General features: G+C 45.4%; 1 protein-coding gene across 6 annotated transcripts in view; it reads right to left on the bottom strand.

Moving 5' to 3' along the window:
- The window catches only part of LOC142923182 (ribonuclease inhibitor-like), a 28,534-nt gene that overhangs the window by 3,264 nt on the left and 1,645 nt on the right, over positions 1–23,625 (bottom strand). For 2 of the 6 annotated variants that reach the window (XM_076064109.1, XM_076064111.1), the window contains exons 2-7: positions 22,338–22,430; positions 21,368–21,463; positions 7,463–7,525; positions 5,564–7,242; positions 2,225–2,311; positions 476–559 (exon numbers count right to left, since the gene is read on the bottom strand). In XM_076064109.1, coding sequence (XP_075920224.1) covers positions 476–559; positions 2,225–2,311; positions 5,564–6,003 — 611 coding nt within the window. In that variant the 5' untranslated portion in view covers positions 6,004–7,242; positions 7,463–7,525; positions 21,368–21,463; positions 22,338–22,430. Of the gene's footprint in view, positions 1–475; positions 612–2,224; positions 2,312–5,563; positions 7,410–7,462; positions 7,526–21,367; positions 21,464–22,337; positions 22,431–23,625 lie in introns of those variants that run through there. The other 4 variants (XR_012940577.1, XM_076064112.1, XR_012940578.1 and 1 more) reach the window with 4 other exon arrangements.

Here is a 23,625-nt window from a genome sequence, read left to right on the forward strand (position 1 = left end):
AACACAAAGTTACAGCAGAGGATCACACAAGTACATTTTCATCGAGGAACACAGGGAGATGTTTACAATTAATTAATGTATCTGCTAACAGTATGAATATTATATGCTTAGTTCTTTCGGTAAAGTCACGTTGAAGGGAAACAATAAAATAATACAATATATAAAACAATAAATATATTTTATTATTTTATTATTATGTTTCCCTTCAACGTGACTTTACTGAAAGAACTAAGAATATGAATTACTGCAGTCACGAAAGCTTTAAATAAAAAAGTATGAATATTGCTTTAGCCTATGTGTTAAATTAAACAAATGTGTTAAGATTACAGTAAAACATTTTGCAAGTGGACTTGATTAAGCAGGACAGCAAGATAAAATGTGTTCACATTTAAATGTTTACTTCACGACGCGTTGCACCAATAATCGGCACAGTTTGTGAACAGAGCACATGTGAGAAACGAACAGCAAAGCTTACTCGAGAATCTTCAATCCTGTGTTGGCCTTGAGGATGACACTGAGAGAGGAACCCGACTTGTCCGTCAGTGAACACTGATACAGACTGCAGGAAGAGAAGAGGTGGCTAGTCGGGGCAGAGGGGATGGGTGGAAGGTCTGGGTACAGAGTGGGGGATGGTGAGGGGTGGTGGTGGTGGTTGATGGGACAGTGGTTGAGGGTCGTGTTTGTGGAGGCTGTGCACAAATTCACCTCATGTCAAGTTTAATAGGAGCTTGCAAATAGCAACTGCTGTTTAGGTTTTTGGGTTTAACGTGATGTGTGTGAATGTCTACTATGTGTATATTTGCATTAGTCCATATCTACGCATGTTGGTACTTGTGTATCATAGTGCATGCATATTTGTGTTGTATGCACATGGGAAGTAGTGGTGCAGTGGTTAGCACAGTGAGCCACAAACCTGGTTCGATTGCCGCTCATGGCTAACTTCATTGATGAATATCTAAAACGGCCGTGGACCTCACCTAGGTCGACTCAGCCTTAAATTACTACCTGGTGTAGTAAGTAAACATCAGTTGGCTGAGTGTGGTGCTGGCCTCCCAACCCCTCATGTGCCGTTCTGGCCTTAATTAGGTGTTCCCGAACAGGTTATGACCGAAAAGTCTGCTAAAGGCTCTCTGTAGAATCTCTGTGTATGTATATATAGATCAAATACTCATGATTTACTTTCGATATTGCATCATCCTATAAGCGGTTACATCTAAAAACGTTTAATTGATCATCTCATCACAATGTAATTGAAAGGACACCCCCAGTGGCAACGGTCTGAGCACAAGGTAACTTAGCACATGGCCTGCATATCGGCATTTCCACTACAACACTTCCCATATCCTCTCATTCCTAATTTCCTCAGAAGATCCTCCCATTTCCACGTCAAATAATATATACAGTACATTATACACTACATACAACTTAAACAATGAAAATATTGCACTTATATACATTTTTCATGACTAATAACTAGTCACAGAAACAGAAAATATACAGCGCGATCCGCCGAAAATTGCGTGCAATTCGGCATTCGCCAGAGCACCGATCTGAATCAGTCTGACGATTGTCAAACACAAGTTGTTGTTGTCAAACACAAGTTGTTGTTGTCAAACACAAGTTGTTCTCAAACACAAGTTGTCAAACACAAGTTGTTGTCAAACACAGGTTGTTGAACAATATCTTAGTACGCACATCACCCCATGCAGAGTCTCCGATATTGGAGTGGTGAGTGCGGTACAGTAAATAGTAACTTTTTACAGCAGAATATTAATTTTGTCTTTGTATATTTAGTTAAGCGATTTTTTTTTCGCAAACTATTTAATAACACTAAATATACAGAGCACCTAAAAATATAATCTTATTTAAGAATATGCAAAAATAATCCATTTTAAATAATTATGCGGTTATCTGGTGTTTTTGAAATTCCGACTACCGGATAATCGACGATCTACTGTATTACCATAATATAATTTGAAACAATATCATTGGTTAGAGTAGGTAATGTGATAATTGTAATTGTATTGTTAATAGTGGTTAAAAGTGCTGTAATAAGTGTGGCTAATAACTTATTTGACGAGTGCATAAAAACAAAGTTATAATAGACGTTAAAATACAACATTATTATGTTATACTGAGTATCTTTGTGTTTTGTGTCTGTATGTGTGTGTATATTTGTTTAGGTGTGCTTATATTAGTGTGTGTGCATCAGGACATTACTCACACTAACGTCTCCAAACTCCCTTCTCTCCCCAACATCCCGTCCGCTAAAAGTCGGAGGCCGCTGTCTCTGATCTCGTTCTCACTCAGCCTAAACCCGGGTGGACGGGAGAAGGGACAGCGCTGACTCACTGAGCCCACGGGAACCGCGGAGTCAAACACGCGGTGAGTGAGGGACACTCACAATGGCGGTGCACGTGACCAGAGCACACACGTTCATGAGCAAAGCTGCTCATTGTTTCATGTATAACACAGAAGCATATGATATTTGTGGCATTCACAAATATTTTACTTTTCGATTTAAAGCTTTCGTGACTGCAATGATTCATCTTCTTTGGTTCTTTCGGTAAAGTCACGTAGAATGAGAATAAAATAATAAATTGATAAAATAAAATAACACAATATTTTTTATTGTGTTATTTTTATTGTGTTATTTTATTTTATCAATTCATTATTTTATTCTCATTCTACGTGACTTTACCGAAAGAACCAAAGAAGAAGAGAAATATTTTACTCACAACCATCCATTCATTTATACTGCACTGTACCTTTATAATCTGAAACGTGTTTGTGTTTACAAGGGTCTTGTTTTGCAAGACCTCCTCTACAAAAAAAAACAAAGATCCCCCGTGTAGCCTTAACAGACTGTAGGGGCAAGTGCTGTTAGCGAGCACCTACTGTATGAAGGCCAGAACGGCACACGAGGGGGTGGGTGGCTAGCACCACGCCCGACCGCCTTTGTCTCCCCAGTGATGATGTTTACACACCGCACCAGGTACTCATTTGAGGCCGAGTCGACCTAGAGGGAGGCCTAGGTCCGGTTCAGATAATTGGCACCGGTGTTGGCCGTGAGCGGGAATCGAACCCGGGATGCCGGGTTCATAGCCAAGCGTCGCGCTAATCACGACACTACCGCTCCTCGTCTACACACCTACATACACACACACAGGAACTAAAGTAAATAACTCATGAAATAAACTTGAAATTAAAACCAGCAATAGAAACATGGGAATATATAGTTCTCAGCATAGAAAACAAGCAATTACGTAATGCTACAAAAGGAAAATAATTACGTAATGATATAAAAAAAATACCTTAATTCTGTGAAGCTCGGGCTCGGTGAAGGCGTTTTGGTTTAGGCGGGGCTTAAGCCTCGCTCCGCAGGAGACGACCGCAACCTCAACGCGCTGCACTAGTTGTACTTATGTAATTAACGCTACCATTTCCACACGTTGAATTTTATTACACGATTCATGGGAGCATTTCTGTAAATTCGGATTTCCGTAAATCTGGGACTGCCTGCACATACATGCGTATATTAACTAATTTGTCCATGGTGCACTCAGATCACTGGACGAATTGCGCTTCATGAATGTGAATCCTTATTATATGAAGATTGCTTGCATTCATTTTAATGTAAAAAATACTGTCGCATTAAAACTGCAGACTCAAACAGGGGTGTGTAAAAGTGTGTGTGAGTGTGTAGTAACGTGCACGTATTCGTGTATATGCATATTAGTGTATATGTACATGTGAGTGAGTGTGTGTATATTCATATATGAGTGTGTACATTAGTGTACATGTAAGATCTAATAAATCTGAAAATCTAAATAGGCACGAGCCTGGATGGTGCTTCTACCCATGACTAACATGCATTACAACAGGTGTTGTAGCCTGCGGAGCTGCGTTATGGCAATGGAACAACATTCATCTCTATGCTCTACACCAACCCACACTGACAAGATTGGTGATGTATGGTCAAATAACCCCCAAGACCTGCATGGTGTGGGAGTGCCTTATCCAGCAGTGGAGTGACCAAAGGCTGCATGCACTGTGTACGTTTGTGTGTGTACATGTCTGTGTGTATATACGAGTGTCTTTGATTGTGTTTAGGGGAATGGTGGGAAAGTTGTTGGCACATTACATTACGAACTAAGTGACCTGGGTTTAATATCTGTAAACAGCATCAGTGGTGAGTGATAAAAGAAAATCTAGGGTGACTCAGCCTTAAATGAGTACCTGGTATGTTGTGTAAACATCAGCAATGGGGAGAAAAAGACAGCCAAGGACGGTGCTGGTCAGGGAAGTGCGATCAGCACTTGCCTCAAAAGTGTGTGCAGGCTCCACGGGGAGATTGTCTTTGTGCTCTAAAGTGCAGTGTAATAGTGTGTGCTTGTTCCCTGTCACTGGCTTCACTTTCCCCACCAGTTTATATGGGCTACTTGGGGGATCTTTGTCTCTTTAATACGTTACAACTAAGATTAACACCCATTACCAATCAGCTGTCTCTGTAGTGGTGAGCACAATCACTGACCATGATCCACTGTGAACTAGGGGCTTGAATCGGACACGTGGATCAAACCGTTACCCTCACTCTCCACCGCAGAGTCGCTATCAGGGCTACATTTTCTCAGTGTGGCCTACGGTCACCTCACTTCCTGCACATAGTGTGAGGGCTATCATTATCGCGAATTAAATGTTGCTTAAGATGATGGAAAACTTTACAGCATCCATGCATATGCATAACTTTTTTTCCTTTTGTACTTTAATGTACAGTGAGTGCAGCATTCACTGTGGACCCACCTACTCACTGTACATTTACTCACCCACTCACACTAATTCACTCATTCACCAACCCACTCACACACTAATTCACTCATTCACCAACCCACTCACACACCACTGACCCACCAACTCGCTCACATCCTCACTTAACTCCACATATTCACTCATCGATCCACCCACCAAGTCACCCACCAACTCAAGCAGGCACGCACTCACTCACCGAACCTTATCCCTCAGTGGATGAGTGGGAGTGGGTATGCAGCTGAAGAGTGAAGGTATGGGCAAGGGTGGGGGATGAGTTATGGAAAAAGTGAAGGCAGGAGCAGATTGGGGGGTTAATGGTAGGTATCAGGGGAGGGGTGAGCGTGGCGTGCGGGGAGAGGAGTGAAGTGAGTGAGGACAATGATGGCAGTGGCAAGGGGAAGAATTTGTCAAAATTTGTGTTCATGCTTGGGCTACGCAAGACCGAGTGTTTACGTGAGAATGGAGTTACATTGTACTGTGTGCACAGTTACTAAGTGAGGATTCTTATAGACAAAGATCTGCTGTATAGCTTTAACAGACTGCTGGGGAAAGTGCTGTTAGGGAGCACCTATGAAGGCCGGCATGGCATATGATGGAGTGGGTGGCCAGTATCACGCCCCGGCTGCTTTTGTCTCCCGAGTAGCGATGCTTTACACACCGCACCTGGTACTCAATTGAAACTAAGTTGATATCACACACACACACATGCACACACAATTTGTGAAGTAGAGAAGGCGAGGTGTGCAAGTCTTACAGTAGCTTTTTACATCTGTGCAGTCCAGGCTGAAGTCTCTTCATTTCCTCGGTGCCGATGTCCCAGCCCGACAGATTGAGTGTCTCCACAGGTTCTTCTCGCTGCAACAGGATCCAGGAGATGGCAGAGCAGTCTGGCAGGGACAGCCTTGTGAATGACAGGTCTATCTCAGTCATGGACCGAGTGGCATCACTCAGGGACTTGCGGTCATGCAGCTCGTGCAAGCAGTGCAGGAGAGTGATGAGCCTGTGTCTGTCAACATTCTGAGTCTCCATGCTGTGATTGAGCCACTCGATTATTTCCTTTTGAGAATCAGCAGATGGAGGATCCAAGATACCCTCAAAAAACTTCCATGGAGTGCTTGATGCTAGTCCACAAAAAAAAACTCTGAAACACATCAAACCTCCCATCTTTGCTGTCTTTAATAGCCTTGATGACATCACTCACTGGCCGTGTTGAATGTGACAGATGCACGGCTATCGCTGCAAAAAATTTCTGCATTGTCAAGTGTGAAAATGAATAACAACTCCCTTGTTGAATGCCCTCACATGTGAACACTTTGTTGATGAATGTACTTCCTAGTTCAGAAGAACTAACAAAACACTCTTCTAGATCTTTTTGGCTGAACATCTGGATGTTTTGCTGAACCCCCTTCAGAGCCATATTGGCAAGAGACTTCCTTGGTTCCGCGGCTGCCACGTCCATGGTGTTTTATGAGCCCACACACGTATTGCGTGAAGAGGTCAGTCATTGATTTGAGGATAATCTCAGAATGATCAGACTTTTGTAAATGTTCCTTCAGTGTAATGGCTGCTATATGGCAGAATGAAGGGTTCTGGGACAATGTATTCACCGTTTCATTTTCCTGCAGGAGCTTGAGTGCCCTTTCTGCTAGACTCCTGTCTTGGTAAAATTTGTTTAAGAATGATAGTTTATCGTCATTGGAAAACCCAGTGATTTCAACAGCTCGATCAACATTCACTTCACTCAGCTGCTCCATGGCAATGGGTCTGGTCGTTATCAAGACCGAGGCCTTGGGCAAGAGATTTCCATTCACTAGGGCAGCAATGATGGCTTCTACTGTTGCCGTCTTACGTGGATCAGTGCAAGTATTGGCATAGTGAAGGCGCTTTCCAAACTCGTCCAACCCATCCATAACAAAAAGGGTTCTCTCTTGGTTTGTGAAAACCTCATCCGCTTTGTTTCCCAAACATGAGTGGATCACAGAAAACAGCTCTGCGAGTGACACCTCTCCAACATCATTTATCTCCCTGAACGTGATGAGCACAATGTGCTCAAAGCGTTGTGCAAACACTCTCTCACCTGACAGAAGGCTGTGCACAATGAATTTGCTCAACATGGTTTTACCGCTGCCTGGAGTCCCCACCACAATAACCAGTCGAGGGTGTGTTTTTTTTTTCCAATGGAACTGATGGGATCAAAGAGCTTCTTGTAAGTCATCCCTTCTCTATGTGCTCTCTCCATCGGCTCCTTGTGCTGTTTGCCTCTCGCTAGTAACTCGTGCTCCTTGGTTTCTTGATGGCGGTAGTAGGGAACCAGAATTGGCTTCACCATCCTCTCCAGCAAAAACACTGCAGGTTCTCCAGGTCGTGCGTCGTAGGTTCGTGTTAATGATGTCAGCTTCAGCAAGAATTCTCTGAAATCCTCACCAGGGTTATCTAAATTAAACAGATATTATTTAGCAAACAAATTAGTTTCATTTATACTAAAAAACATTCCTATAGCAGAAAAATATAATTAAATAAACTATGTAATTAAAAAAAGCGTAGCGAATTCGTTCACTATGGATAATGCAGCAACATCATGTACATCACGAATTATTGCGTGGAAGTTTTCACGAAGCGTATTCTACAAATGCATTTTTTATAAACACTGTACCTTTGTAAAATATATTTTTTATCATGACAAAAATGTTCCAAACACTTGTCTTGTTTGTTTTGCCTGTGAAAAGAGAGTACCACCACATTTAGCATTACGATGTACATCAGCATTATCAAAAACGAATTCCATCAATTTGGGTGTAAATTTCAATCCTGCCTTGTCCTACAATTATTGATTTTTGTTGTTTAGGATGTTGAATTTAACTTTTTATATTTTACTAGTATTGGGGCTGTGTTTCCTCTCCCATCTCAAGCTGGCCTATATCACGTAGCACGGGGGCTACACTGTGGTGGAGGAGTGCAGTACACCAGGCACGGTCCTCTGCAGGTAGAGAAGATGCAGTGTTTGCTAACTGGCGGAGCCAGTTGTGGGGAGGGGGGGGGGTGGCACGTGCCTCCCCTGATCCGATCGAAATCCTTAATTTCGATCGATAAATCGGCATTTTGCGATCGCCACTGTGTAGCATATTACTATGTGCCAGAGACTCTATGAGATGATTGGACAATAGTCTGAGTCCATAATTGGCAATAAGTAACGGCAAAGCAGTTATAAGTGATTCACATAAGTGTACGCAGTTGTGTATACAGTGCACGACTTCCCTGAAGGGACACCTTCAGCGAGCGCGATGCCGATCACACACGGTTCGAATTCGACCCTCGATCGTTGGCTGCGCCATCGCCGCACACGCGTCGAATAAAAAGCAAGGGACAAGTCCTTACGTAATAACAACTCCTAGAAAAAAGATTATTGCTGGAGGAGTTACCCCCCTACCTGAAAATCCTGGCTCCGCCATTGTGCTTGCACCTCCACAATAACAGCCACATAAATCACAGAACTCGTAGCATCCCACGTGATGCATCGTAGGTTCACTTGAACTTCAACTAACCTGGCTACTGCATCATCAGCAAGCACTGTGGCATCCCCTAGATTGGGGAGAGTGGAGATTTCCCTAATGACAGATTTGCTCGACATCTTTCATCACAGCTTTTCAAGTTAACATCTAACTCGATGGCTCATAACTTTGATGGTGTTATTTTAATCTCTCCGTAATCTCTCCATAATAAAATACTTGGAGTCATGAGTTAGAGTGGACTTTTTACAAACGATGAGGGCTTAAATATTGACATTTTATTTGGAGGAAGTTTAAACCAATTCAAGTCAGGGTGTAAGAGGAAAGTAGGTTCCGTTATATGAGTCAATGGCAATATAAGGCTGGGTGTCATTAGAAATAGCAGTGATAGTCGATAATAAAAACATATTTTTTCTCAAAACGAGGAGATTGTACTGAGAAGAAAAGATGGCACAGGACTGTGCCATGTGGAACACCACAGAATTAGGGCTTCTGAACAGAAGACAGTGCTTGCATGGAAAAATATTAATCAATTCCAGGGGTTGAAGCAGAACCAGGAAATAAGTTTGTCAGACAACACTTGCATCGCCATGAAGATTCAAGAGGATGGAGTGGTGTCAAAAGCAGCCCAAAGGTCAAGAACTAGAAGCAGCATCCATAGTTTAACAGAAATGGTCATTTGCCCTGCATAGGGGAACAGTTTCAATGACATGGCCTTGGTGGAATCCAGATTGTACCAAGTCATGGAGACCATGGCAGCAGATGGGTTTGCTGCCATTGCTAAACATCTTGGGCTTGACACTTGAAAGAGAGCTTCATAGGTCATTACATTATTACAGCTTAAATACCATGTCTGTGTCTGAAGAGGAGGTAGAAAATCACCATGTTAACGTTTTTTCCAAGGAAAGGGAGGTGTGGGATATGACGAATTAATGAATGTTGGGGTCCAGTGTGGATGTAAGTTTTTGATATTTACACACATTTTCATTATCCATCTATCCTTTCCTCCCAATTGCTGATAAATTGTAGTTTCCCTGCTATGGAATGGAATATTAATGTCCTCCTTCTGAGAGGAATGTTGTCATGCAAGGGTGGTGCAGTTTGCTAATATTAAATGACAATCTCAGTTCAAAGCAATTCCTTCACCTAAACTTGCCAGAGACATGTGAATGGCTATGTGAAGTTTAGCATCACTCATGAGAAGCTGCTCCAGGGATGGCTTTACCCGCAGTTCTGCTCAGATCGACACCGATCACGTTGAGCTGCTGCTCATGCTGTGAGATCCACTGATCCAAGAGAGGGATCTCGGATCTCAGTCGCACGAGCACATCTTCAAGAAATATCATGCAGACTTGTTCTCCCTTTATGAGCACCAGGTTAACCAGACGCCGTGTTTGCACAACGGGGTCATTCTCGCTGTTAAGAGACGTGTATTCACTGTCCAGGACTATCCCTGTTTGATAGGAATGGTCAAGCACTTCTGAAGACTTCGCCTGGAGGTATTTCTGCAGATTCACTTTGTTGGTTTTAATGATCTCATATGCAGGATATTTTGATGCCATCACGACAAATGCATCGAGTCACCTGAAGAAAATGAAAACAAACCACGTGTCACCTGTAAGCATAGTCGTGTAATTTTATCCAGGTACAGGGAAGAATAATTATAAAAAAATAAAATGTTGCTACTAAAATCTGAGAGGTCTCGGTTAGGTACAATTGTGACTTTAGGTATTTGATTGTGAATACACTGACTTATTTAAATTGTAATGAAAGCTCAAAATTGTTATTGGAATATATATAAATACATAAAATTGCATCAAAACACTTTAGGCATCTCAAAACACTCTTCAGTGCAAGTATTTGAACATTCACATCAACACAACACTACGATAAAAAAAGTAAAATGTGAACCTAATTCAAAACGCCACACAGTTTTAGCAGATTAAGCAGCTGCGTGACACCACGTGCTCACTGCCTCGACCATCGTGATGCCACGCAGACGGCAAATTGCGTTGTAATGTGCAATGATCGGGATAGCGTCACCTCTAGTTGAGTGACGATTAGAGGGTGGGAGCCAGGTTTGATCTTGGGTAGTCCCTATGTAGTGGGCACTCCCATGCTCTCAATGTATGGGTAGAGGGTGCTCTGAGGTTGTCTAGCAGTGGTATGACGTCACATACCGCGCTCCCAGCAGCGGCTGGCGGGGCCGTTTGTGAGGGGGCCGGGGGAGCCGACAGATTGAGCCAGGGGGCCGACGGGGCCGGGGGAACCGGTGGGGGGGGGGCGATGGAGCCGGGGGGAGGGGGGGGCGACAGCGCGAGCAGAGGGAGCCGACACTGACTTTCTCATACATCATACACTGACTCACTCACACATCATGCACTGACTCACTCACACAGCATGCACTGACTCGCTCACACATCATGCACTGACTCGCTCACACATCATGCACTGACTCGCTCATCATGCGCTTACTCACTCACACATCATACACTCGCACAACCACTGACCCATTCACTCATCATACATAGGTTCATTCATCGTGTGCTGGTTCACTCGCACATCATACACTCACTCTGCCGCTGACTCGCTCACACATCATACACTGACTCACTCATCATGCGCTGACTAACACATTGTGCGCTGACTCACACATCATATACTCACTCAACCTAATACTGACTCAATCATCATACGCTGACTCGCACATCATACGTTGACTCGCACATCATACACTCACTCACGCTGCTGCTGACTCACTCACACATCATACACTGGGAGTGTCGTGCTGCCAGCTATGGCTGCAGGTTTTGTCGTACATGTTATGTATATCGTTTATTGTTAATTTTAAAATCACAGTTCCTATGATTACTGCTGTTACATTGTTTTTGTAGCTTTATTTTGGTCTGGTTGTGGTTTAATAGTTTTCTGCAATGTAGATTCATATTTTGTTTGTTGCGGTTGCACCCGACTTAAGAGCCGCATGGCTCACAGGGCTATACCTAATAAATTAAACTTGAATACGCTTCACAGAAATGAGTAAACATGCCCTTTTGTGGAGGTAGTGTGTTTGTGTGGGGAAGCCAAAACTTAAAGTACACACATGAGGCAGCGTCAATGTTACTGTAATGTTCATTATGTTAAATAAATCACTTATACAGGACAGCAGTGGTCCAGGTGTCTGTGCAACCACCTTCCTATGCCTTTGAATCTCCACTTGCACTGTCTCTTAGGAATCCTTCAAAATGAGCGGCACGTTACATCATCAGCAGCCATTGTCTCTCTACCGCTGGATGAACGCCCTATATTTGTTTAACATGAGAAATTAATGAAAAAAATTCTTCATTTAACATATTTTATTAGTATCAATAATAATGAAGCATCTGGTCAGTGAGTATGCACCACGTGCATTTACAACAGCATGCAGAGCATGAGACTATAACGAGTTTTGTACATCATGTTTGTAAACCCAAGTAATCCATTCTTTAATATGAGATATTTATACATTTAACTCTTTGTGCATTGAGCTGTGTGTATTGCATTGCTGCAAACTAAATATCTATACTGTACATATACAGGCCGGTCTGACTTAACCAGCGTTCTTTCTACAAGAATGTGCTATAACAAGCAATATTAATTTATCCCTGGGGTGTCATAATATACGTATGATTTTATGAGTAGTCAAATAGTAGGAGGAGATAATGCAATAGGGAGAAGGGGGTGAGGGCGTGGGCTCAGTCGCTTTTTCTCTCATACAGAACACATCTCCACAGGAAATGAAAAAAATAACACCTGGCAAATGGACATACATTGATGTTTACGCCCAAGGCGCAACAACTCTGTTGGTTTCACTATCGTGCAGCTCCACGCTACACACAGCAGACGCGTGCTCCCTACAGAGGATAAACTGTCGAGCGTCTTCTACGCCGACAGCACGAGCTTCAACACAAACATCCCCCATGTAGCTCCACAGACTGGTGGGTCAAGTGCTGTTAGTGAGCCCCTTTGAAGACCCGCACGCAAAGTGGGGTAGAAATGGCCAGCACCACACCTGGCCACGTTTGTCTCATAGGTTATACTGATTACCCATTGCACCAGGCACTCATTTAATGCAGACACAACCTAGAGGACCCAAAACCAGTGTAGATATCACGTGCTATTGATAACTGTGGCTGAGTTTGTTGTGCAGCATGGCTCGCCACAAACACACATAGGCGATGTACACAAACATACAAGATACAAATGAGAAAAATCTCCCATATCGTTTTTTACATTATTGGGATTAGTTCTGCTAGCGAGCACCTAAGAAGGCCAGTACGGCACATGAAGGGGTGGGTACATAAACACAATAACAATAAAAGCCATTCGCCACTCAAAATTGGTGATGTCAACAAAGTGTTTCTGCCAGGCTAAGTGCACATTGAGGTCATGTGGACTGTCGAAGGCTCATGGGCAGGAGGTTACAGGATAGATAAAGGTGTCATGGGTTGAGTGACAGGGATGACTGGCAGATCTACCACCTGTGCTCCCTACTGTTCCACCTTGCTGCATTTTACTTATTCTGCACTCCGCTCGTTGTTGTGAGCATCACTCCTCCGCCCTCCGTTATTGCTGGAGGCGGACATCCTTCACAAAACTCCTCCAGAGACGATGATCTTGAAACCACTGGTCGAGCTGTTGGCAAGCCCAAACAGCTCCACCATCCTTCTGTTACACAGCAGTCAAACTCTTGCCTATAGCGATAAGCCCCTTATATCTGGACAAACAGAAGCTGTTTGGGTACACAGTGACTGGGCATTTGGGCTACATGACCCAGCCAATGCTGCCTCACCTGCCTTAGTATCTCACTGATGGGCATTTGTCCAGATCATTCAAGGATCTAAGCTGCTCACATAATCTAGTTTGTTAAGCCCACGGTGGATCGTAGACAACTTGAATATGCAAAACCAGTGTGGACGTTCCTTTAAAAGGGATCCAAATTTCTCAAATGTAGAGAAGGGAGGGGATATCTGGCTGAGAAGACCCAGAGCTTTACATGGAGCGACAGGCAATGCAGCATTCACAGTGTGTTACACAGCTGAGATAAGTATGTTCAACCGATTCGGAGCATGACCTCTGCTGCCAAACTGGAGCTAGTCACATGCACCCTTTCCAGGTATGGAAAATTGTTCTGCTCTGTCCAAAACTGCCCCACTGCTCATGGGGAGTGGAGGGATGGGAGAATACGATGACACAGAATACCCAGGCAGGTGCTTTGTTTTATGTGGGGATGAACGTAAACCCCATTTCTTAGTAGTACTCTCGAAGTTCAACAAAAGCTTCTCCAGCTCATACTGGATATAATTCTTATGGTGGGGATGGTTGTAATGTGGAGGTGGGCAGTGGTAATGCACGCTCCTGTCTAATGAGGAACCAACAGTTTGGGACAATTTCAAGATTATGTAAACAACGCCGCCAAGACCTGCCCAACAACCTGTTGCAATATTGGAAATGAATGGATTAGTGATTAAACGTGGTGTTTAATTGAAAAAAGAACGTAAAAACTGCTACAAGGGCCTAAGAAGGCAATGCAAAACTCAGATCTGGCATGAACAGAGGGGGCCTGATGGAAAAGCTGCAGCAGTTGAACAATAACTCTCAGTCAAATAAAGAATGACTTTGCAAACTTCAGTCAGCTCAGGGGAGCCTACTTCAATATTTCCTGTGCAATTACAAATTCCAGTGGCAAGCTCCTCAGCAGTTGAAGGCAGAAACTAGCATGCTAGAAGTAATTATGCTCCCAAATGCAGAATCGCTCTTCGTCATATCCCTTTGAAGAGCTCATGCAAGCCACAGCAACCAAAGACCCTACACCTTCTGCATTGAGCCATTTGAGTATAAAGTGAGAGGTACCCTAAGAAAAATGAAAGAAATCACTAGTATCCAACACTTGCAATATCAGAGCAGAAATGCTGACACCCAGAGGCTCAACTATCATCACATGGGTGAGTAAGATCTTTTAACACACGTGGAGGGCAGGCTTGAAACCAGCTTTCAATGATGCAGCCTTTTTGGTTGGACTGCAGGCAGTCTTACTCGTGCCGTGTCAGTCATATAAGTTGTTGGACCATACTTATATTTGCCTCAAGCAAGTCTTGACGAACAAAGTGGGGTATAATCTGCTGAGTAGTGTAGTGGAGGCTGTGAAATGAGAAATAATCAATTAGAGTGCCTTTAAAAAGAGCCTCTGTCAAGGTGATGTGCACATCAGTGAGATACAATCATCATTGGGAACAAGGTGGTGTACATTCAGCCTACATTTCTAAAGAGAGAACATACAGTGATGATCACAGGAGAAATCTGTGGATGGTAAGTGACAGGCCCAAATAATTGCATCAAAAGAAAAGGGAATGAGTGACCTCCGAATGAGTAAAGGTTGATTAGAAGTTCCAACAGGAAGCCTTGGTTGCTGGGCGGAGAATGAGTGAAGGGGAGTAAAGCGAGATGGTAGGGACGATATAGGAGAACATTGGGAGGGGAATGAGATGATGGGAGAGGCAAGCAGGAGCGTGTCCATGGTGGAACTTGAAGACAGCAAAGGGGATATTGTGCTTGATGCAGAAATTAATCGGATACCAGTGGAGGGATCAAACACGATCACAGCTTTACCAATTAAAAACCAGGCAACAGAAACAAACATGAGTACAGTATTACCAAAGACAAGACTGTCACACTATATAAAGTCCCACTCATTTCATGGATCGTTATTAAACAAAGGTGTCGCTTTAATCGACATTGTGAACTCGGGATGTTACGGGACAATGAGTCCCATAGGCAACGCCACGGGCTGAAGGGCACAGTGGGGGCTATCACTCCCTCGACTGACTGTGCGCGAGTAACAGACTTCAGCCTCTATTGACGATCTCTGTGAACAGGGAGGTGGAAGCCAATAGAGTTCATGTCAACAACAAAAACCGTGACCTTTAAAGAGACAATGCTCCTGTTAAAATACGATTGACAGTACATTACCATTTTTACATGCTTCAGAGTACTATACCCATTTTAGAAGCAGCGTTGCTTTGTAGATTGATTTTGTTACTGATGGAGATAGTAAAAAAGCATGTGGCAAGATGAGACGTTCATTCGAATCCGTGTTCTCAATGGCCTAGCCCATTGGCATAGCCCCTAGGCTCGAGCACAAGACACTGATACTATTTTACTCAACACCCACCTCTATAACCCCCCTAATCACTCCCCCTCAATCCCGCTATGTCCCCCTCCCCCCATCGCGATGTTATTTATCTTCCAAAAAAACTTCTTCGATAACACCGCTTTGAAATTAAATGTTTATAGTAAGAGACGATTCAGGCAATGGCCCTTTTGTCACAGCACTTCAGTCTCCTCGACTTGTGACATCGGCACCACTCATGAGGAGGCCGCATTTGTTGCACTCCAAGATGGCTTGGTGAACGCCCCTCCCCTCCACTACCCCGACTTTTCCTTGCCGTTTGTCCTTGATACACATGCTAGTAACACTGGCACTGGAGCTGTTCTGTCTCAAGTTGTCAATGGCGTCGAGTGTTATCGCATAAGGAAGCAGAGTGCTGTCTCCGGCTGAACAGCGGTACTGTGTCACACGCTGATAACTGTTAGCTATCGTGTTTTTCTTGCAACAGTATCTTCCATATTTGTATGGGAGAGACTTTGAGGTGCGCTCGGACCACGCAGCGCTGCAGTACGCGCTGCAGGTTGACCAGCCATCTGGCGAACTTTCACGCTGGTTGGAGGTCCTCCAGGACTACTCTTTTCAGGTTACCTATCGCAAAGGCTCCCATCACACGAACACGGACGCCCTGTCGCAATTACCCACGAACGAGAGTTGCGCAAGTTTTTCGGGCTCCGGTCGCTTTAAGCCGCGCAATGAACACTCGCCCCCTACCCTTACGGCATCGGCCGAGGTTGTAACATCTGAGGGGGCTGGGGATCCAGTGGCGCGTGATGCTGTCATTGGATTGGACCACAAAGAATGGGGGCGCCTCCAGGTTGAGGACGCTTCCCTGCTTAAATTGCGATGCCGTGTCAGAGAGACTGATGGGGGCGAGGATCGATGGGGTGTCACCTCTTTCATTCTCAGAGGCGGATTGATCATGCATTGGGACGGAGAGATGCGATGTTCCAACATTGTTGTGCCCACCGCCCTGCGGGGTAAGGTCATTTGGGCGGTGCACGAGCATCTGTTGCACTTGGGTGTGCATAAACTAGCATTGGCCACACGTAAGTCGGATTTCTTCTGGCCTGGCATGGCTGAGGATGCTGCTAATTTGTTGAAGGGGTGTGTGCAGTGCACGCGGTCCGCTCGTGGGAATAAATATTTTCTGGTGGGAGTCGAGTATTTCTCATGATGGCCTGTGGCCTGGCCGCTTCCCAAACAGTTGGCGGCAAAGATCACTGAGGCATTCCTCAATGGCTACGTAATTGTAGTGGCATGGTTGAACATGATCGCCACTAATCATAGCCGGCAGTACTAGCTTGTGTCAGTAGGGAGCAGAGGGGAGGCTGAACCTGCTGGATTAATGATGACGGGCCGTTGGCCAAGGCAATCCCTGGGGGAGCATCGTGACCAACGGTCGGGACCCCAGATCCCGGGAAGGGGGCTGGGGAGATGATGTCATTCTCCAGACCCTCGGAGACGGTCCTAAAAGGAAGGCGTGGCCAGGGGCGGAGTGAGCCAGGAGCCTATATATAAGTCAGGTCCCTGAGCGGTCCCAGCAGTTGTTGTCCGGCCGAAGACTGAAGAGCATCCTGGAGCCCTGAAGAGAAGAGCCCAATGGGCAGAGCCGAACCCCTGGCTAGGGTCGGCTCGAGCTTGTACCAGTGAAAGCTCCAGCTGATAACCAGTGAAGACTCAAGGGAAGACTCAAGCCCCAGCAGTATAGATGTCGTGATAGCCAGTGAGAGGCAAGCTAGTCTGGAGGGACTACCTCCATAGAGTATCGGGTGAAAGGGGCCATTACCCCATTGTGTAATAACCTGTTAATGTTATAATAAATGTGTTGCCTCAGAGTAAGCTTCCTCCAGTTTATTACCCACTACATAATGGACAAGAGTGCTCCCGAACGTCTTCTGAACAATCAGGGAAAAACATTTTCTTCAAAATTATTGCAAGAGGTGTGCGTTAGTTGTGAACCAAGAAAGTACACATGTCACCGCACAATCCGCAGACGGATGGTATGGTTGAGGTGGCTGCACAGGACTCTGACCTCCATGTTGAGTCATCAGGTCAGCGAGAACACGACCCCCTGATTCATGTTCAGTTACAAGCCGCACCCAACAAGGCTAAATCTTAAATCTCTGACTCCGTGTGCTGTACCCTTCAAAAGCTTTCCGAAGTGCGGGAGACTTCCAAGGTAAATTCTGATTCGTGCCAATTGGCCAATGAATGGCTGAGGGGCTTCCGTACTTCAAAACATGAGTGGGCACCTGGGGACAGAGCTTGGTTGCACTGTCCACAGGTACCGGTGGGTACATCGCCCAAATTGCTCAAACCCTGGAGAGGGCTGGTTGATGTGATTCGGGTCATTCGACCGCAGTGTGTCCAGATCCGCTTGGGGCGGCGGAGTTGGTTTGTACACTCCTCTTGCCCTAAGCCCTTTATTGCTCCCTGTGAGTTTGTTCCATCTCCACACTGTGGGCGCCAAGGGACAGATGTGTCCGGTGAGCTGGCATGTGTGCCCGTTGAGGTTGGTCCTCAGCGGAGTCGTGTGCTTCCTCCCTCAGGTGCCGCGCCCCTGATGTCCCCCGAGCCGCTGCCTGCGCTGTCTTCACTTGATTCGGGAGAGGAGAACCCGTCGACCCGGCCTACTGCTCTTCGTGAGGAGCCGGATTCGACTGGACAGTTGCATATTCCCCCTGGGACCTCCAGGGAGAGTGAGCCCACCTCCACTGGAGGCCCAGCCACGAGGACTCGCTCAAAAACTCTTCGGATTTTGTGACACCCATGCACACACACTCCCACACCATCAGTTGCTTGTCACACTCAGTAGGCCATATCGGTTATTGGCTGAACCTAGCCTTTGTTGTGCTTATGGGTATTGTTACACGGTGAGGATGGGAGTTGTTGGTGATGGAGGGGATTCCGTGCATTCGCGTTTTATATTTTCTCGTGTTGTTCTGTACATTTGTAGGTAGTGTATATATTGTATAGGTGGGCTTGGGTATTTATATGCTATTTGTTATTGTTAATTATTGAAGCACACATAGCGTTTAGTCACTTTTACTCACTTTTTATCACCTTATTCACTTAAGCAACCATTGGAAAGATGTTCTAAATCATACCAAACATTAAACTAATTTTCAATGGTATTTATCCAAATAGTGATATACCAAACTTTCATAGAAGCTTATTTCACTTCACACCTACATTTGTAAACTCCCCGCCCCGTGCCGGTCCTCTACGTTCCACTTCGCACCCGCTCCCCCCGTCTGTGCCGGTCCTCTTGTGCGTTACGGTCATTTTATGCTAATTCCTTTGTCAAAGCATTTTGTTTCCTCCCACACAGCTTAAAAGGACGCGACCTGGGCTGGACTGTCTTCACTCCAACGCTGTCCTCATGACAGTACGGTCCCCTTCACCTGATGAAAGCCACTTGTGTTGTGGCCGAAACGTCATGATTTTTTACCTACGTGACTTTACCGAATAGAACCAAAGAGTATGGATCCTTGCAGTCACGAAAGCTTAAAATCTAGAACTTATTCACTTGGTTAGTTTTAAGGGGGAGTTGACAGCCAGGACGGCTGAATGCTACGAATGGGGGGGGGGGGGGTAATGTAGTGACATCGGGAATGCCACTGTGTAGTGCCGGCCTGAGAGACACGGCGTGCGATGTAATTACATCACCGACACCCCATATATGTGGGTGTAGTACCAGCCCTAGTGGGGCTTGGTGAACGCTGAGTCATGGCGCTGAGTGGCACCACGCGTGGCGTGCAGTGCTGTCCTCTATAGGAGGGGTGTGAAAGTGTCAGCCATGAATGAGGTTAATGTGGGCCATTGCACTCTGGTTGACCCTGGAAGGTACATGACGGGTAAAGTCTACACAGGGGCCCCAAGTTGGGGCTAGTGGGTAGTCACGTGTCAGGGCGAGATCTTGCAATAGGAATCGAGAAGGTAGTCGTGGCCAAGGGCGGAGCCGGCCACGCATGGTGAGCATATAAACCGGGTCCCCAGAGGGACCAGGTTCAGCTTTGCTGTTGTCTTCTGAAAGATCTACATTCAACGTCCGTGAAGAGTCACCAACACATTGGCAGGACTCAAGCTGGAGTCCTGCTCGTTGTAGCTATCCCAGAGTGTTAGCGCAGATAGCCTGGTGGTCCACCATCATAGGTTGTTATCTGGTAAAAGGGAAGTTACCCCTTCGTGTTGGTATAAATAAATTTGTTGCCTCCAAAGAGTATGTCTGCGACTCAATTGAACCGACTACACAATGGTGCAAAGGTCAGTAAAGTGACTGAGGCCACCAGGGGCTGTACCAGTATACCACATCAGATTAACAAGGGGCTCAGTGGTGGCAACAAGTTATCCCCTTCGCCTGGAATGCAGGAGGTCGTGGGTTCGATTCCAACCCCGACGCCTGGATATTTGGAGTTTTCATATTCTCCCCGTGGTGGCGTGGGTTTTTCTCTGGATCCTCGAGTTTTTTTCCCTCCACATTTAGAAATATGCGTTTACAGTATTTGGCTGCTACAAATTTCCACGTGATAAGCCACTTCGTGGAGCTATGATTTGTGGCCAGGTTGCTTTTGAAAAACAGCTATATAGCTCAGTGGTCCTTACTTGGTACAATAAAATAAAAATCTGCCGATTCCTGGAGTTATACTATAGGAAGGCCTGGGTACCCAAGGGACCAGGTTACAGCATCTGTCAGTTCAATGAAAAATCGAATAGCTTAGTGGACTTTGCCTGGTTCATAAAATAGTTTTTAGTGTTTAACCTCACGTGACAAACAATACATCCAACAAACACACCCAGTGCTGAAATGCACTGAAAAACAGTAAATGTACCAGAATGAAGCAGTACACATCTTGTCAAGTTGTATTTATGCAATAAAGATAACTAAAGAAAAATAACCAAATCCACAATTAGATGTGGATGTGATAATAAAGTAAAGCCCTTCTGGATAATGGGCACCCTATGCCCTGTCGGTCGTGTTGATTTTTTACCATATTTCACCACGCCGACTAGTGCGGGTTGGTGAAGCGAGGGGGGCAGAACTGATTCATTTGTCACTCGCCTCTGGATTTAGTCCATGGGTGTGTAGTGATGTGCGCTAAACACTGTGCAATTGGACGACCCCACATGCCCTGGGCACCCTTTCGCATGAGATATTCAAACTCAATCTATTTTGCAGGTGAAATATTTCTGAAATAAAAATGCAATGAAGGAAAAACAGAGAAACTGCCATGACACGGTGCACAGGTGTGAATTAATATATTATAATAATCAGTCACACGACTGACCATACAAGGCAAGCACACCATGGCGGTGCTCGCTTCATCCACCCAGCAACACACTTCAGCGCAATTGTTTCCCAGCGCCTATCTCGTGACTCGGTATGGGAATCGCTGCGGCGGTGTCCGCTCGTGCAGCTCCATGCGACCCACAGCAGACGCGCGCTCCCTATAGAGGATCCACGGTCGCGCGTCGTCTATGCCTACAGCACGAGCTCCGACACAAACATCCCCCATGGAGCTCCACAGACTGGTGGGGCAAGTGCTGTTATTGAGCTCCTATGAAGGCCGGCATAGTACACGAAATGGTAAGTGGTCAGAACCACGCCGGACCGCCTTTGTCTCCCCAATGTGTGATGTTTACACACCGCCCCAGATACTCATTTGCAGTACACACACATTTACCTCCCTACCCCCACCGCACACACACTCACACACTACACCGTCTTCCACAAACACACATTTAAGCACCAATCAAAAATCCCCCGTGTATCCTACACAGGTGGTTTATATTCTGGACCACACCACCCACCGTCCCACATGCACCACGAACTCCCCACACTCACCCACGCTGTGAAGTGTCGAGTCGCACCGCGTCTCTCGCCCCTGACGCGGCCCAGCTCCCCGTGTAGCCTCCTTTGCCGTGCTCTCAGCCTCTGGCCCTGACGCAGCAGAAAGGAGAGGGGTGGAGGGGTGACGGGAGGAGTGAAAGGAGCGTTGAGGGGAGGGTTGGGGGTGGGGTGGGTGGGGTGGGTGGGGTGGGATGGGTGGGGTGGGTGGGTGGGGATGGGTGGGGTGGGGTGGGTGGGTTGGTGGGGTGGGTGGGTGGGGTGGGGTGCCCCTTGCTTTCTTCGGCTCCTCCCCCCACCTCTACGACTTATTTTAAGCCTCTGTCTGTTCATTCCTCCGGCCCCCTTTTTCTTGCTTCTCTGTCCGTCTTTCCTCTTCTTACCTCTTGTGTCCCTGTATATGTATTTCTGCTATCTTATACCTCGTATTTGTTCACTCTGTCTATGCTGGTATGTTCAACCCAGAGGATGAACGCGAAATTTAGCACTCTTCTGAAATTCGTGGTCTGCCAGGCAAGTGTCTAACTGTGTCGTTGGCCGACTGGTTTTGCATCACGTAAATTTTTCTTAGGTTTTTTGAATTCTCGTCTCTCATCTTCTTGTTGTATTTACCTCCGTGCAGTTTAACGCTCTCTATGTGTTGCGCTGATGTCACCCTATGTGCTATTTGTTTTTACACCTGATGAAGATCGCTTGTGTTGCGGTCGAAACGTCGTGCTTGATTTATTTTAATATAATTTTATGGTATTTCTACATACGTGACTTTACCGAAAAAAACAATGAGTTAATCAATGGTTCTCTGTGTGAGTGAGTCTATGTGTCTCCATGTGAGTGAGCCTATAGCTCTGTGTCAGTGAGACTTCGGCTCTCTGTGTGAGTGTACTCTGTGAGTGAGTCTATGGCTCTCTGTGGGAGTAAGTGGGTCTCTAAGGCCACCACCATCTTGCCCCCTGCCCAGTGCGTCCACCTGGTTGAGCTGCAGAAGTCTATTGTCCACCGCTCCAGACCGCACAGATATCCGACGTCCACCTCCAGCACAGACACCAGCAGATTCTTAAACCTGGTGGTGGAAGTAAGGACACGAGAGGGGTAATAGTCAACCACCATTACCACCATCAATACCACCATTACAACCACCAAAATCACAGCTATCGTTAACACCACCATCAATATCACCACCTCCACCACAACGATCACGATCAAAATTACAATCACAATACTCTTTGGTTCTTTCTGTAAAGTCACGTAGGTAGAAAAAATAATAGATCACGACGTTTCGATCGCAACACAAGCAACCATCATCAGGTGAAAAAATATAGCGAGAAAGCTGCTGAAACACGAAGTTATATTGGCTTGAGATAAGCTCAGCCCAAGGGTAAGTGGGCGGGGCTAGAGGTAGAATTTGCATGTAAATACAACACCACATCGTGGAAAAGGAAAGAGAGAGACAGACACCGAGAGACATCCACACAGAGAGAGGCACACACAAAGAGACACACGAGAGATGCATATAGAGAAAAACACACCGGCAGAGAGAGATACCCACACAGACAGATGCAGAGAGAGACACAGAGAGAATTACATAATTGCCCATGAATTACTATGGTGTGACAATGCCAATTACCAATGTCAAAGGGAACATCAATGAATGGTAAATGTGGGGTAATATCCCCAGAAGAGCATGTAGACTACATTAAAAAATAAAATAATCAGGCAATATAATATCACATATGGGTTCAGTTTACTTATGACAAATAATATTGAAATAATTGTGCTCCATAGATTATCTTAATGGTCAAGTTACATAAACATCACGGAATCACTTAAGCTGACCATTTAAAAAGACATTAATTCCAAGATGTTGAGGAAAGGAAATTGTTTGGAAGTTCATCTCACACCAAGTACATGTTACTATTAATCTAAATCTGCATAGTTCTCAATCAGCAAAGTCGCAAACATGTTTTACCACAAGCAAGGAGTTTAGTGTAAAGCTGTTAAGCAAATTAACCACTGCACACGGTTTTAAAGCGCTCTGCCTCAAAGACAGCACTCTACCAAGTGTCACGACGCAGCTGCACACGCCACATGACAATAGGCGGAGTGAGTGAATCTAAGTAGACACTGACCCTGTCAAAGGGGATCCCATGTCTAGAGTATTTGTGGCTGGTGCTACACATTTCTAACGTGATTAGCCATTTAGCTGATCTATCATTTGTGGACAGGTCGCTTCTGAAAAACAGCCACATAGCTCACTG

The sequence above is a fragment of the Petromyzon marinus genome, unplaced genomic scaffold (assembly GCF_048934315.1).
Source record: "Petromyzon marinus isolate PM22_M1 ecotype Great Lakes invasive population unplaced genomic scaffold, UKy_Petmar_22M1.pri1.0 PM_Scaffold_31, whole genome shotgun sequence".
In the NCBI taxonomy this organism is placed as follows: Eukaryota; Metazoa; Chordata; class Hyperoartia; order Petromyzontiformes; family Petromyzontidae; genus Petromyzon; species Petromyzon marinus.